This window comes from Oppia nitens, unplaced genomic scaffold (genome assembly GCF_028296485.1).
Source record: "Oppia nitens isolate AA-2021 unplaced genomic scaffold, nextdenovo-longstitch-racon4-pilon3 scaffold4_pilon_pilon_pilon, whole genome shotgun sequence".
Lineage (NCBI taxonomy): Eukaryota > Metazoa > Arthropoda > Arachnida > Sarcoptiformes > Oppiidae > Oppia > Oppia nitens.
Genome location: NW_026533232.1, coordinates 1332532 through 1349770, shown reverse-complemented (window position 1 = coordinate 1349770; position 17239 = coordinate 1332532). Strand labels below are relative to the sequence as shown.

Sequence of the window (17239 nt, the reverse complement as noted above, 5' to 3'; positions counted from 1 at the left end):
TAGACAAAAATACAAACAATAATACAAACAAGACAAACAATAATCCATTAGCACCTGTCGATTATCGTCTAGAGAAGCTATCGAAGAAACTGCAGATGCAATTCAATGCAATGGAAAACTGATTTTATTTTTATATACATTTGACTATAAAATATAGGTATTATTATTAATGCCTTATCAGTGTCATTGATGGATGAAAAAACTTTGATAAACTATTGATGAGATTAATAAATTAAATATTTTATTGCTAATAATTTAACTATTTTTTTAAGTTATTATATTTATTTGTAAAGTTATTTTTTTAGAAAAATATATTTTATACTTATTTATTAAATTATTAATCATATAAATTCATTTTCTACTAATTTTGTAATCGCGATGAAGATATTTAAATAAAAAATAATAATAATATTTTATAACATTACTATAATTACGATGTAGTGTTTATATGTAAATTAAATATTTTTTAAAAATAAATATATGAGTTATTTTTAATTTGTATTATTTTTGTGAAATTAGTTTTTTTTAAATAAATATTCTGTACTTATTTTGTAATAACTTTTTGATAAATTATTTTTGCTTAAAAAAACATTATTATTGTATAAATATATGAGTTATTTTTAATTTGTATTATTTTTGTGAAATTAGTTTTTTTTTAAATAAATATTCTGTACTTATTTTGTAATAACTTTTTGATAAATTATTTTTGCTTAAAAAAACATTATTATTGTATAAACTATTACAGCATAACATATGAATTGTATATATAATAGTGTATTATATTTGAGGAAATGTTTTGAACACAAACTGAGTGTCAAATAATAATTGTTTTGTTTTTTTATTTATTTATGTTTTAATTTAATAAAAATATATATTAAAAATAATGTCATTATTATTATTAAATGATAAACCATTGTATGATTTAAGTCGATATCAATTGTATTCAATGGTTAACGCATTGAGACGTGAAGTCCAGTGTTTGACAAATGATTTATTAAGATATCAATTGTTTGCCGAAAAATACCGAAAATTGTTGAATGAATTGAATGAAAATATCGGTGAAATTGGTGTTGAATTTGATGAAGACTTGAGACAAATGAAACAACAATTGATGTCTTTGAGTGATGACAACGACTGTGAGGTCGCCGTCAATGAAGATACTAATCGTAAGACAATTTATTTTTGGATGACATTTCAAACAATTTATACATTTTTTTTTTGATTAACCGTTTGTTTGTGTCTTCAGATGACATGAATTCAAGATATTTGGATAAAGAATGTCAAACAACAAGTGATAGGATTAATGAAGATATTGTTATCAAAAGTGAAAACACCGGCAAAGAAGATGACTACGAGAAAGTGGTGGTTGAATGCGATGTCAACTATGGATCAACTATTGGTGATGACGACGACAACAACAACAATAACAATATTAAAGTGGAAAATATTTATCAAACTAATGACGAATCGATACAAACTTTTAATAATAATATCAAATGTGAAGAAATAGACGATAATATTGTTGATATCACTGATGATGACAGTTATAATCAAGACATGGATCAATCAGACAATAGTTTTTCATTAGTAACTTTGCCAGCAATTAACACCCATATAGTCAATCAATATTTTAAAGATAATAATAATAATAATAATAATAATAGTGTTAATAATGTTGCAAATAATAGTCAAATAAATGTTAGTCAAACTAATGGACAATTTGTCTGTCAGTTTGAAAACTGTGGTCAAGTATTTACAAATATCGACGCATACAATCATCATCGACAGCATACAAGTCATATTCCGATAATACTTAGTGAATCGACTACTGGCCAGTTATCACCAATGAATGATCCAACATCAACATCAACATCTACTACCACTAAATTATTACCGATACCTGAAAATACATTTATTAAATTAGCAGATAATAAGACATTTAAATGTATTTATATGGACTGTAATCAGATATTGAAGACAATAAATATACTAAGACTGCATCAGATCCGTAAACATCCCGATCTATATCCAGTCCTTAAATGGATGAAGTGTTCATACTATGGCTGTACGTTTAAATCAAAAATAGCATCTGATTTGACTGTCAATCATCGTCAGAAATGTCATAAATCTATAATAAGTATAAATAACTCCAATGTCGTGGGTTCTTCACCAGCAGTGGATGTGTTGCCATCAACTGAAAGTTCATATATTCAATTGCCTGACAATACATTTCAATGTATTTATATGAACTGTAATATGATATTGAAATCTATTTTCAGTTTAAATGGCCATCAGATACGCCAACATCCCGAGCTATATCCAGATATGCGATGGTTTGACTGTCCATACACTGACTGTACGTTTAGATCAAAATTATCATCAGATATGTCTACACATATGACAATAAAACATACAAAACCATACAAATGTAATGAATGTGACCAACAGTTTGGACGTAAGGAGCAATTGAAAACACATTTAATAACACATAACAGTGCACTCAAAATCAAATGTCAATGGTTTGGATGTAATCAACAGTTTACTATAAAAAGTTCAATGAAAAATCATATGAAAAAACATATCAAAGACAACAACAACAACAATACAAACAATAAGCCATTAATACTGAATACCGACGACTATCGCCTACAGACGCTATCACAGAAACTACAGAAGCAATTGAATAATAATGATATAACATTTGACTAAAAAAAATACTGGTATTAATACTATCAGTGCCATTGATATGTGAAAAATGTTTTTCAATAGTATTATCACATTATTGTTGAGATCATCAAAACTCAAGACTTTTGTTAATTTAATTTTTGTTAATTAAAATAATTAGAAATATATATTATATTTATATATAGAGAGAGAGAACTATATATTGATTAAACATTTTGATTTAATTATCTAATTTAAACTAATATATTTTTGGGGAAAATAATTAATATATATATATACAGGTATATATATTTATCTAGAGTATTATAAAATATTAAAAATCAATTATTGTATTACATATTGTAACATTATTATTAAATACATTATTACATTTAACGTACATTAGATTTAATATTACCGTAACAGTAATATATACATAAATATTGTATTGTGCAAATTATTTAATTTTTGATTATATTATAAAATGTGTGACCACTCGGAACGAATCCCTTCCCTTCTGAAATACCTGTAATGGTGTTCAGAAACGGTCATCAATAGCACTACCGAGTCCTCAACCTATAAGGTTATGGAGGTCTCGGGCACTGACATCGCGCTCAGGAAGGGATCCAATTACTCGTCATTGTGGTTAAGGCTGACTTCACACACATTGGATGTGAAGCTAGGGATACATACTATATAAATGATTCCGTGAAGTATGATCTTAAAGTATACCTGAGCTCACATACACACTACCCGTCCATTACTATGTTAATAGTATTACAGTTTGTAAGTTAAAACTTTTTATTATTTCAGTAATTAAAACACAATATCTTATATTTGTTGCATATTTTGTAAGTTTATATATATTTTAATAAATGATTATTTGTATAAATATTTAATTTTAAAAATTCTAAGAAATAGATTTTAATTATATTATTTTACTAAAAAAATTGTTTTACGAATAGTCTAAATACTAATAATAATTTTTTAAAATTTAATTATTATTAAAATAACTATTTTTTTAGTGACGTTTTTACTGAACAACATATGCTTACAGTTTGTGTTTACAAACATTGCATTCAATTTTGAATTTTGTTTTTTAATGTTTTTATTAAATCATTTGTTATTTATTTTTTAATTAACTGAATGTCTCTAATAATTAGTGACTCGTTGTGTGATTTAAGTCGATATCAATTGTATTCAATGGTTAACGCATTGAGACGTGAAGTCCAGTGTTTGACAAATGATTTATTAAGATATCAATTGTTAACAAAAAAATATGAAAAATATCTGCAATTTATTGAATCAATCGATGAAACAATTGATGAAAATTCATTGAAAATGCAAATCAATTCACTGATTGTCACCAAAAGTTGTTCCGTGACTTTAAAAACATTAAACAATACAGAGATTTGTAGTCAATTAAGTGGTAATTTGTTTTTATTTATAAATGAATTTATTTATATATTTGTTTTATTTGTATTTTAGATCTGAAATCAATTGGTTGTCAAACAAGTGTTGAATCACGAGATGAGTGGACACAAACTGGTGATAAGTCAAGAAATATCAATGAAGTAAATAAAGTCAAAACTGAAGACATTAATGACAACAACAATAATAATCAGATGAATGTATTAAAAGAGTTAAATACATTGAAAATATTGATTAACAAGATATTGGACATGAAGTCAAAAACAACTGAAGACATTGATCCATACGATTTTAAAGACATCAAACAATTTCTGAAGAAACAACTGGCGATAGACTGTCATAAAAGTAATGATAACTTAAATTAAATAATTAATTAAAGTTTTAATTATAAAATTTATATTATAGTCAATACTATTATTAAAGTGGAAACTAATGACGAGTCGACACAATCTTTTAATAATAATATCAAATGTGAAGAAATAGATGACATTATTGTTGATAGCAATGATGATGACATCAATCACTTGGATATCAACGAAGAACTACAAACCAAATCACATAAAAGTATTAATAGAGACGAGTTGTTGAAGAGAAATGTTAAAGAGATATACAATAAACTAAATGGTAATTATAATTATAGGATTAGTAATAATATTAGATTTAAATTTATTAATGAATTATTACTGTAAATTAGATTTCGATAAAATCAATTGTCAAACGTGTGTTAAATCATCATCAGAAATGTGGATACAAACTGATGATTGTTTAATGGATATCAACGACAATAATAAACTTAGTGATGATAATGACAACAATCAATTGCTAACCAATTACCACAATAGTAATGCTCAAGATATGGATCAGTCACACAGTAGTTTTTCATTAGTAACTTTGCCAGCAATTAACACCCATATAGTCAATCAATATTTTAATAACAACAACAATCATACTGACGATGTGACAAATAATAATCAAATAAATGATAGTCAAACTAATGAACAATTTGTCTGTAAGTGGCAAAACTGTGGACAACTATTTGCAACTATCGGTGCCTACAATCAACACACAACAATTAACAAACATTACTCGACAGCTAGTAGTAGATCGTATGGTGAGTGCTTACCACCAGTGGATGTGTTGCCATCAACTGAAAGTTCTTATATTCAATTGCCAGACAATACATTTAAATGTATTTATATGAACTGTAATACATTATTGAAGAGACCATACACTCTAAGAAAACATCAATTGAATTTACATCCAGAGATCTATCCAGACATACCATGGCTAGACTGTCCACATACAGGCTGTACGTTTAGATCAAAAACATCGATAGTTATGTTTGAACACAAAACAAAACATACAAAACCATATAAATGTAATGAATGTGGAAAACAATTTTCACGTAATTTCAATTTAAAAGCACATTTGACAACACATAACAGTTCACTGAAAATCAAATGTCAATGGCATGGATGCGATCAACTGTTTTCAACCAGAATTCGTATGATTAAACATTTAAGAAGACATACCGGTCCCAAAAATTAATGATTATGTCTGACAGTTAATATCAGACAACTACTGTATTTAGAAATATTTAAATAAAAAAATTATTTTATTAATGTTTTATTTTGAAAATTTTATTTAATGATTATAAAACAAACTAATTTTATATGTTAAGCAACAATTACTTACTAAATACTGTATATGATATTTATTTATAATAATATTTAAATTTAATATATAGGTATTTAATAAAATACATTATTTATTGCCCATTAATTTATAATATTTATTTATATTATATTTTATAATTATATTATTAAATACGATATTTTATTATTTGGTACTATTAACCAGGGTAATAATGTTTTTAAAAAAACTATGTTAAAATAGTAATATAAAATAAAGTTATTTATAATATAGTAATTACCGGTACAGTATAAATTCATTACTCTGCACATGGCTTTTAATCATTAGGCGTTATCTCACCCTTGGAGCTAAAAATAAACAATTTTTTTTTAAATTATGGCTTTAGTATAGTCTAAAAATTTTATATTTAAACAAACAAACCAACAAATAAAAATGTCATTAAGTAATAATAAATTGTTTAGTTTAAGTCGTTATCAATTATATTCAATAGTTAATAAATTGAGATATGATATCCAATGTTTGTCATCCGATTTATTAAGATATCAGTTATTAATACAAAAATATGAAAAATATATGCAATTTATTGATTCAATAGATGAAACAATTGATGAAAATTCACTGAAAACTGATATTAATTCACTAATTGCTAGCAAAAGATGTACTGTATATTTGAAAACATTAGACAATACAAAGATTTTAAGTGAATTTACTGGTATTTGAATTTATTTTATTATTTAAACTTATTATACATATATTTGTATTCAATACAAATCACTGTATATATATATTTGTATATATTTTTGTAATTCAGATATCAAATCAATAGATTGTCAAACATATGTTGAAACACGAGATGAATGGACACAAACTGATGAAAACAATTCAAGAAATATCAATGAATTTACTAATGAAAAGATTGAAGACATTGATTGCGATAAAAGTTTATTAGAAAATGATATTTCAATAAATAATTGCTACGTGTCTTTGAAACGATTAAACTTTAATGATATTTGCTGTCAATTAAATGGTATTTTTTTAGCTAACTTTTAATTGTTTAATAAAATTACCGCTAATTTTTAAAACTATTTTTTCATAGCAAGTGATGATCAAACAACTAATGATAACTTAAGTAATAACAATGGTATGAGTTGTGATCAAGTGATGAATGTCGATGAAGATAGTGATTGCAATGATGAAGACATTGATAAGCTTTTGGAGAGCAATAAAGTGCAGACAACTAATTGTCACGAAAGTGGCGATAAAGTTATGATTACAGAGATTTCTAGTGATAACAAACTAAAAAGTATTTTTAATGTTTTTTTAGATAAAATATTTTTTGTAAATATATTTTTCGTTTAATTTTAGATTTCGAGACAAATGGTTGTCAAACAAGTATTGAATTACAAAATGAGTGGACACAAACTGATGATAACTCAAGAAATATTGTTAATAAAGTAAAAGATGAAAAAGAGGAAGAAGAAGAAGTAGTAGTAGAAGAAGACAATTATTGTGGTATTATTTATGAGTCCATCAATGATAACAACAACAACAGTAATGTTAGACAATTATTGATTAAAGATGATGAAGATATCAGCGAATTCATAGACATTAACAGCAATGATAACAAAATTGAAAAGTCAAATGAAGACAATCAACAAAACTATAATTATAATAATCATCTGCAGACAAGTCATGATACTTCTCATCTGACAATTGATAGGCCATACCAGCGCTCACCAGTAGTATTGGATAATCAGTTTGTTGAACAAAATTCATTTATTAGATTAGCCAACAAATCGTTTAAATGTATTTATAATAACTGTAATCAAACATTGAAAACTAATCAGACACTCAAACACCATCAGCTTCGTTACCATCCCTTACTGTGGCCAGACATGCCGTGGCAACAATGCCGGCACACGGGTTGTACGTTCAAAAGTAAGTCAAGTGAAACAATACGTAAGCATAGTATGCGACACATAATTAGATATAAATGTAATTATTGTGACAAAATGTTTGCCAATTATTATGATCTAACCATTCACAAGAAGACACATAACAGTGCTCCTAAAATCACTGAACATATAAGAAAACATAATAGCATAATAGACCGTCCGACTACATACCGGTGCAATTGGCCCGACTGTCACAAACAATTCATACAGAAAATATCACTTGATATGCATATTACTAATGATCATAAGCAAAATGCTTACTATCGTCACCATTACAACAACCCATTCAATTGGCGGGACTGTTAGTTGAACTATAAAATTGAAATATTATCGGATCGGTAGTACCGGTATATAAATGTCAATACTTTAAATGCAACTATAAATATAATACCAAATAAAATTGAAGGACTCGTTTGACATACAAATTAATAGTAAACATAATAATTCATTATTTATAATTTGTTTTATCTAAATTAAATTCTATATAATTTTTTTTTAAAAATATATTTTAATTTATTTTGAAATTTACTATTACTATAAAATATGAATAATTTATTTACTGAATAAAATTTAATAATTAAAAATACTTAACTTTTTTTTAAAAAAACTTTCTATTTTTTGATTGTTATAAAAATGTGTGACCACTCGGAACGGATCCCTTCCCTTCTGAAACACCTGTAATGGTATTCAGAAACGGTCATCAATGGCACTGCCGAGTCCTCTCAACCTATAAGGTTATGGAGGTCTCGGGCACCGACATCGCGCTCAGGAAGGGATCCAATCACTCGTCATTGTGGTTAAGGCTGACTTCACACACATTGGATGTGAAGCTAGGGATACATACTATAGAAATGATTCCGTGAAGTATGATCTTAAAGTATACCTGAGCTCACATACACACTACCCGTCCATTACTATGTTAATAGTATTACAGTTTGTAAGTTAAAACTTTTTATTATTTCAGTAATTAAAACACAATATCTTATATTTGTTGCATATTTTGTAAGTTTATATACATTTTAATAAATGATTATTTGTATGTTTATTTAATAAGTTTTTTTAGATTTTTAACTGTATATTAGTTTTTTAAAAAAAATTGTTTTGAAAATCATATTAATTAAATTAAATTTTTTTTATTTAATAAACAATTTTTAGTGACGTTTTTACTGAACAACATATGCTTACAGTTTGTGTTTACAAACATTGCATTCAATTTTGAATTTTGTTTTTTAATGTTTTTATTAAATTAATTGTTATTTATTTTATTTGTTAACTGAATGTCTCTAATAATTAGTGACTCGTTGTGTGATTTAAGTCGATATCAATTGTATTCAATGGTTAACGCATTGAGACGTGAAGTCCAGTGTTTGACAAATGATTTATTAAGATATCAGTTATTAACAAAAAAATATGAAAAATATCTGCAATTTATTGAATCAATTGATGAAACAATTGATGAAAATTCACTGAAAACTGATATCAATTCACTGATTATCACCAAAAGCTGTTCCGTGTCTTTGAAGACATTAAACAATACACAGATTTTCCATGAATTTAACGGTAGTTTTAATTAATTATTTTTTTATTTTTTAGTTATTTTTTAAAAAACTTTTGTATTTCAGATCTCAAATCAATTGATTGTCAAACATATGTCGAAACAAAGGATGAATGGACACAAACTGATGATAACTTAAGAAATATCAATGAATTAAGTAATGAAAAGATTGATTGTAACGATAGTTCATCAGAAAGTGATATATCACTGGATTTAACTAATAATTGTTTCGTGTCTTTAAAACAATTAAACATTTATGATATTTGTAATCAATTAAATGGTATTTTGTTTTTATATAGTTATTTACTAAATGTTTTTACTGCTAATGAAATTAATTAATTTAAATTAAACTATTTTTTTCAAAGCAACTGATGATCAAACAAATGATAATTTAAGTAATAATAATAATAATAATTGTTTGAGTTGTGGTAAAGTGAAAGATATAGATGAAGACAGTGATTGCGGTAATGATGAAGATTTTGATGAAGACTTGGATATCAATAAAGTTCAGACAACTAATTGTATCGAAAGTGTCGATAAAGTTGTAATTACAAAGATTTCTGATGCAATCAAACTAAAAGGTTTACCTAATTATTTTATAACAAATTTATTGTTTGTTTTTATTAGATTTTGAGACAATTGGTTGTCAAACAATTATTTAAACTTATTATACATATATTTGTATATATTTTTGGTATTTCAGATCTCAAATCAATTGATTGTCAAACATATGTCGAAACACGGGATGAATGGATACAAACTGATGATAACTCAAGAAATATTAATGAATTAAGTAATGAAAAGATTTATTGTAACGAAAGTTCATCAGAAAGTGATATATCACTGGATTTAACTAATAATTGTTTCGTGTCTTTAAAACAATTAAACATTTATGATATTTCTACCTATTATTACCTAATTATTTTCGGCAATTATTTTATAACAAATTTATTGTTTGTTTTTATTAGATTTTGAGACAATTGGTTGTCAAACAAGTGTTGAATTACTAGACGAGTGGACACAAACTACTGATATTTTAAGTAATAACAATGGTTTGAGTCGTTATAAAGAAGCAGATGTCAATAAAAACAGTGATAAACATTTGGAGATCAATGAAGTGACACAAACTAATGATAACTCAAGAAATATTGTTAATGAAGAAGAAGATGTGGAAAAGGATGAAAAAGAAGAAGAAGACAGCGATTGTGATATAATTTATGATTCAATCAATGATAACAACACCAGTAATATTAGACAACCGATTATGAATGATAAAGATATCAACAAATTGGTAGACATTAACAGCGATAATAACAATAAAAATGTAAAATCAAATGAAGTACAAGAAGACTCTAATAAATGCAGTGATAAAGAAAACAATGATTTAGTTGACGAAAATCAATTGCCGGCCAATGATTGCCATCAAAATAATAATAATACTGAAGACATGGATCAGACAGAAACTAGTTATTCATTAATATATTTGCCAGTAATTAGTGATCCAACCAATCATAACAATGATATTACACTAAATATGTGCCAAAATACTCAATACAATGATAATAAAAAAACTAATAATAATAATATTAGTAATGATAATAAAAGTAATGAACAATTAGTCTGTAGACAGCAGAACTGTAGATTAGTATTTACAACTATCGATGCCTACAATTATCATCATCAGACAACAGGCCATAATAATCTATCGACAATTGATAGGCCATACCAGTGCTCGCCAGCGGATCTATTATCATCTGAGTTGTTAAGACAAAATTCATTTATTTTATTGACCAACAAATCCTATAAGTGTATCTATCAAAACTGTAATATCATATTAAAAGGTAATAAGAGTCTCAAACGTCATCAGCTTCGTTACCATCCCATACTATGGCCAGATATACCGTGGAAGGACTGTCCACACAATGGATGTACATTTAAAAGTAAATCAAATGATACTATACGAAATCATAGTATGAAACATTTAAAAGCATACAAATGTGATGATTGTGGCCAACAGTTTAATAAAAATTATGATTTAACGATTCACCAGAAGACACATAACAGTGATCTGAAAATCCAATGTCAATGGCGTGAATGTAATCAACTATTTGCCAGTAATAATGAAATGATTGAACATATGAGAACACAGATCCAATAACTACATACCGGTGCCATTGGCCCGACTGTTGCAAACAATTCATACAGAAAATATCACTCAATATGCATATTACTAATGATCATAAGCAAAATGCTTACAATCATCACCACTACAACAACCAATCCCATTGAGTGGACTGTTAGTTCACTATAGAAATGCATATCGAGTGACAACATATTGCGATAATATAAAATATATCTACCGATGCTATTGACCCGGATATCATTATCATGGATGCCATCAATTGTTTTCAACTAAAACTTATATGATTAGACACTTGAGATGCTAATAGTATTACCAAGATATTCATATATATATATATAAGTAAACAATGACTTTTATTCAAGTATTTTATGTAAATGTTTTTAAAATTATTTTTATAAAAATAACTAATGAATTATCAATAATCATATTAAATATATTAAAATTAATAAATATATTATCGATTAAATCGCAGATTTTATTTACTACTACTATACCATACTATTATCTGTACAAGGTAATTTACTATTAATATTAAGCAGGGAAATACTACAAATATACCTATAATACTAGTAATAGTGTTATATTACTAATGCTATAATGTTATTTATAGTTAATCTATTTTTTGATTATATTAAAAATGTGTGACCACTCGGAACGGATCCCTTCCCTTCTGAAACACCTGTAATGGTGTTCAGAAACGGTCATCAATGGCACTGCCGAGTCCTCAACCTATAAGGTTATGGAGGTCTCGGGCACCGACATCGCGCTCAGGAAGGGATCCAATCACTCGTCATTGTGGTTAAGGCTGACTTCACACACATTGGATGTGAAGCTAGGGATACATACTATAGAAATGATTCCGTGAAGTATGATCTTAAAGTATACCTGAGCTCACATACACACTACCCGTCCATTACTATGTTAATAGTATTACAGTTTGTAAGTTAAAAGTTTTCATTATTTCAGTAATTAAAACACAATAACTTATATTTGTTGCATATTTTGTAAGTTTATATATATTTTAATAAATGATTATTTGTATAAATATTTAATTTTAAAAATTCTTAAGAAATAGATTTTAATTATATTATTTTACTAAAAAAATTGTTTTACGAATAGTCTAAATACTACTAATAATTTTTTTTAAATTTAATTATTATTAAAATAACTATTTTTTTAGTGACGTTTTTACTGAACAACATATGCTTACAGTTTGTGTTTACAAACATTTCATTCAATTTTGAATTTTGTTTTAATGTTTTGTTAAATCAATTTTTTGAATTAACTGAATGTCTCTAATAATTAGTGACTCGTTGTGTGATTTAAGTCGATATCAATTGTATTCAATGGTTAACGCATTGAGACGTGAAGTCCAGTGTTTGACAACAGATCTCTTGAGATATCAATTGTTAACAAAAAAATATGAAAAATATCTGCAATTTATTGAATCAATTGATGAAACAATTGATGAAAATTTAGTGAAAAATGAAATCAATTCACTGATTGTTACGAAAAGCTGTTCCGTGTCTTTGAAAACATTAAACAATTCAGAGATTTGCAGTCAATTAAACGGTATTTTAATTAATTGTAATTTTTGTTGTAATTTTATTTTATTTATTTAATTTATTAATTTAATTAGATATCAAGTCAACAGATAAATCTCAAGATAAGTGGTTACAAACAGATAATAAGTCAAGAAATATCAATAAATTAAATAATATATTTGAAAAGATTAAAGACATTGATTGTCAGATAAGTTATAAATCAATAATTGATGAAACAATTGATCGACAAATTAATGAAAATAATTGTAATAACAATCAAATTGAAAACAAAGAAAAATCAAGTGATTTATTGGTATTAAAAGATCAGAAATCAGATAAAAAGTTTGCCATCGATGACAATAATGATGGACATAAAGATAACACAGACAACAGACAATTAGAGTCAAATCAATTTAATACCAGATCTGATCAAAGTCTTGTCAATCAATCAGATTTGAATGCAAATTGTTATACAATTATTGGTGTTTGTGATACTAATCAATTAGTTACCAATGATAATGTTGTTGATGACGACTGTATGGAAGTTAGTGATAATAATCAAGATCTTCAACAACAACAACAATGTGATCAACAACTTGTTGAGCAAACATCATCAACAGGTTATTCATTAAGAAATGATGGATCAATCAGTTATGCAAACAGTGATACAAATGAATCCACTATTTTTGATGATTATATCGATGATTGTTGTGATTTATCAGAATGTACTGGTTATGACAAACAACCCGATAGTGATACCTATAAACAGTATGTCTGTGTTTGGGAAGGCTGTGACAAAATTTATGTTAATTACAAGTCATTTGTCAGACATATGAAAGATCATGGATCGGATGTCAGTGCCATAGACATCGATAGACCGTTCAGCTGTACAGTTGATAACTGTGGTAAAACATTTCGCGAAAAGTACTCCCTTGAGAAACACAAAAAAGAGATTCACTACTGTAGGGACGCATACCGGTGCGACTATGAGGGATGTAACTATAAAACTGGCAAAAAAAGTGCATTGGTCGGCCACCAGAGCAAACATCTCAAGGTTAAGGAGTTCCGATGCAATTTGGACGGTTGCCAATTGGCATTCAAAACGGCTGCCCAATGCAAAAGCCATCAGATTAGTCTGCATCCCGATCACTGGCCAGACACGCCGTGGCGTCAGTGCTCGCATACCGGTTGTACGTATAGGTCAAAGTCGGCCATTCATTTAGGTAAACACAAACGTAAACACAATACCAGATCCAAGAAATGCAATGAATGCGGTAAACTGTTTAGAGAAACTAGAAGTCTAATGGATCACTTGCGTGGCCACAATAGTGATCTGAAATTCAGATGCGAATGGCCCGATTGTGACCGCAAGTTTGCCGTCAAAGTTCAATTGAACCGACACATGAACGTACACTCGAGGGATAAGACATTCAGATGCGATTGGCCTGACTGTGACAAACAGTATACATTAGTACACTCGCTGAACGTACATATTAAACGTGTACATCTGGATAAAGCTAAATACCGGTGCGATTGGCCCGGTTGTGATTATCAGACAACTAATACCATACGATTTAGATATCATATGCAAAAACATGACGGATCGGTACCGGTATATGAATGCCAATCAATTGATTGCAACTATAAGACCAAAATGAAAGATGCGTTTGATATACATATGAAAATCAAACATAACTGTTAGATATATTAATAATTGAAATCTAGTGTTTAATAGTTTTGAATATTTTTCAAAATTATTATATATAAATTTACCAGGTTAATTTATTAAAAATATATTTTATTTTATTTTTTTTAATTTCTGTTACAATGTATTATCGGTAAAAAAATTATGTATTTATAAAATATTTTAATTCTATAGCTATTTTAAATGACTATATTTTTTGTGAAATGATTAAGCAATATATCAATATATATATATATATATATTCTGTATTTATTTATTAAAATAATAAATTATTTTGCATTTTTAAGTTTCATATAAGTTGTATCTATTTTTGTTAAAAAAAACATTATTATTGAACAAACTATTACAGCATAACATATGACTAGTTATTTGAGGCAATGTTTTGAATAAAAACTATGAATGAAATAATTGTTTTGTTTTTAATTATGTTTTAATAATATTTATATCAAAATTAATGACACTATTATTAACTGATAAATCGTTGTGTGATTTAAGTCGATATCAATTGTATTCAATGGTTAACGCATTGAGACGTGAAGTCCAGTGTTTGACAAATGATTTATTAAGATATCAATTGTTAACAAAAAAGTTACAAAAATATCTGCAATTTATTGATTCAATCGATGAAACAATTGATAAAAACTTAATTAAGAAAGAAATCAATTCACTGATTGCCACCAAAAGCTGTTCCGTATCTCTAAAGACATTCAAAAATGAAAAGATTTTCAGTCAATTAAACGGTATTTTAATTTATTTTAGTAATTATTATATGATTTATATTTTTATTTTTATTATACAATTAGATCTGAAATCAATTGATTGTCAAACATGTATTGAATTACGAGATGATTGGACACAAACTGATGATAACTTCAAACATATCATTGAATTAAATAATGAAAGAATTGAAGAAATTGATTGTAATATAAATTGTGAATCAATTGATGAGATAATTGATCGACAAATTGATGAAAACAATTGCAATGACAATAATTATCGACATAAAGATGCAAACATCAGACAATTAGAGTCTCAAAATCAATTGCAGACTAATTGTAATCAAATGGTCAATCAATTAATGGATTTTTCGGTTTTAAGAAGTTATTTGACAACTGATATATCGGAAGTTTTTAATACAAATTGTGATACAATTACTGATAATACGGACCAACTAGTAAACGATGATATTGTTGTTGTGGATGAAAACTGTATTGACATTAGTGGTGATAATAAAAATCAATTACAATGTGATCAACAAGTTGTTGGTCAACCATCAAGTGGTTATACATTAAGAAATAAGCGATCAATCAATTATATAAACAATGATTCAGACAGTAATGATAGTAATCAATTTGATGAATATATCGATGAATGTTGCGATGATTCAGATGAAGATAATAATAGAAATAATAATAAAAAGAATAAGAAGAAGAAGTTAAGTACCGATAATAATAATTTAGACAAAGACGTGGATCAAGTGTACAGTGATGTAGATATCAATATCGCTGATAATAATGATAATAAACAACAACAACAACAACAACAGCTTATCTGTCAGTGGAAAGATTGTGGTAAAGTGTTCATCACTTTTGATAAATATTCAAATCATATGCGAAGACATGGATCAGAACATAGCCTCAATGATAGGCCATTCAGGTGTCGATTAGGCGACTGTTGTTCATTATTTCCAGAAAGATATCAACTAACAAGTCATATAGTGAAATGTCATTTGGATACATATCGGTGCGATTACGAGGGCTGCGACTACAAGACAGGTAACAAGGATTTATTTGATGAACACCAAAGGGGTCATTCATCAACAAAGACGTTCAAATGTGACTACAATGGCTGCGACCTAACGTTTAAAAGGAAAACAACTTTTACTAGACATCAATTCGGTAAACATCCCGACATGTGGCCAGACATGCCATGGCGTAACTGTCCGTACGCGGGATGTGCGTACAAAACAAAATTGTCGGACGATTTGTACAGACATAAGCAAAAACACAGCAAACCATTCAAATGCAATGAATGCGATAAAGGGTTTACGAAGAATTATCTATTAGAAAATCATCGGCGGATACATAACAGTGCGCTTAAAATCGGGTGCGAATGGCCCGGTTGTGAGCGACTGTTTGTGTGCACATCAATAATGGTTAAACATTTGAATACACATACCGGCGATAAGATATACCGATGCGATTGGCCTGACTGTGATAAACAGTATCTGTTAGAGGGATCACTGGCCCTACATATAGTGCGTACCCATAAGGGTCAGTCTGACTACCGGTGCCATTGGCCTGGTTGTGATTATCAGACAACTAATACCATACGATTTACATATCATATGCAAAATCATGACGGATCAGTACCGGTATATGAATGCCAATCAATTGACTGCAACTTTAAGACCAAAATGAAAGATGCGTTTGATATACATATGAAAACTAAACATAATTAATGGCATACAATATATTTACCGTATATTATAGCAAATAATTAGATAAATAAATCTATTATTAACACTACAGTATATAAATATTTATCGGTAATGTTATTCAAAAATTAAAAAAATGTTTTATACTAAGT

At 27.5% G+C, this 17239-nt stretch overlaps 4 protein-coding genes and 3 non-coding genes across 7 annotated transcripts; 4 read left to right on the top strand and 3 right to left on the bottom strand.

Moving 5' to 3' along the window:
- Nucleotides 1-3155: 3155 nt before the first annotated feature.
- LOC128960690 (small nucleolar RNA U3) lies at nt 3156-3387 on the bottom strand. Its single transcript, XR_008484595.1, has one exon. It is a non-coding gene; the product is annotated as a small nucleolar RNA U3 (small nucleolar RNA).
- Nucleotides 3388-4836: 1449 nt separating this feature from the next.
- Nucleotides 4837-5643, top strand: LOC128960043 (zinc finger protein 16-like). The gene has a single exon (XM_054306105.1). It carries the CDS (start codon nt 4837-4839, stop codon nt 5641-5643), a length of 807 nt encoding a protein of 268 aa, XP_054162080.1.
- A 1087-nt stretch (nt 5644-6730) lies between these two features.
- On the top strand, nt 6731-11416 carry LOC128960042 (putative mediator of RNA polymerase II transcription subunit 26). The gene is made up of 9 exons (XM_054306104.1): nt 6731-6775; nt 6845-7051; nt 7114-7686; nt 9102-9263; nt 9326-9538; nt 9624-9839; nt 9962-10051; nt 10227-10796; nt 11100-11416. The coding sequence occupies exons 2-9, from the start codon at nt 6892-6894 to the stop codon at nt 11414-11416; spliced, it is 2301 nt and encodes a 766-aa protein (XP_054162079.1). The 5' UTR covers nt 6731-6775; nt 6845-6891.
- On the bottom strand, nt 8344-8577 carry LOC128960688 (small nucleolar RNA U3). The gene has a single exon (XR_008484593.1). It is a non-coding gene; the product is annotated as a small nucleolar RNA U3 (small nucleolar RNA).
- A 629-nt stretch (nt 11417-12045) lies between the features above and the next one.
- Nucleotides 12046-12277, bottom strand: LOC128960687 (small nucleolar RNA U3). Its single transcript, XR_008484592.1, has one exon. It is a non-coding gene; the product is annotated as a small nucleolar RNA U3 (small nucleolar RNA).
- Nucleotides 12278-13262: 985 nt separating this feature from the next.
- LOC128960455 (zinc finger protein 665-like) lies at nt 13263-14660 on the top strand. Its single transcript, XM_054306544.1, has one exon. It carries the CDS (start codon nt 13484-13486, stop codon nt 14645-14647), a length of 1164 nt encoding a protein of 387 aa, XP_054162519.1. The 5' UTR covers nt 13263-13483; the 3' UTR covers nt 14648-14660.
- Nucleotides 14661-15249: 589 nt separating this feature from the next.
- LOC128960454 (zinc finger protein 501-like) lies at nt 15250-17127 on the top strand. Its single transcript, XM_054306543.1, has 2 exons — nt 15250-15390; nt 15454-17127. Exon 2 carries the CDS (start codon nt 15714-15716, stop codon nt 17109-17111), a length of 1398 nt encoding a protein of 465 aa, XP_054162518.1. The 5' UTR covers nt 15250-15390; nt 15454-15713; the 3' UTR covers nt 17112-17127.
- Nucleotides 17128-17239: the final 112 nt, after the last annotated feature.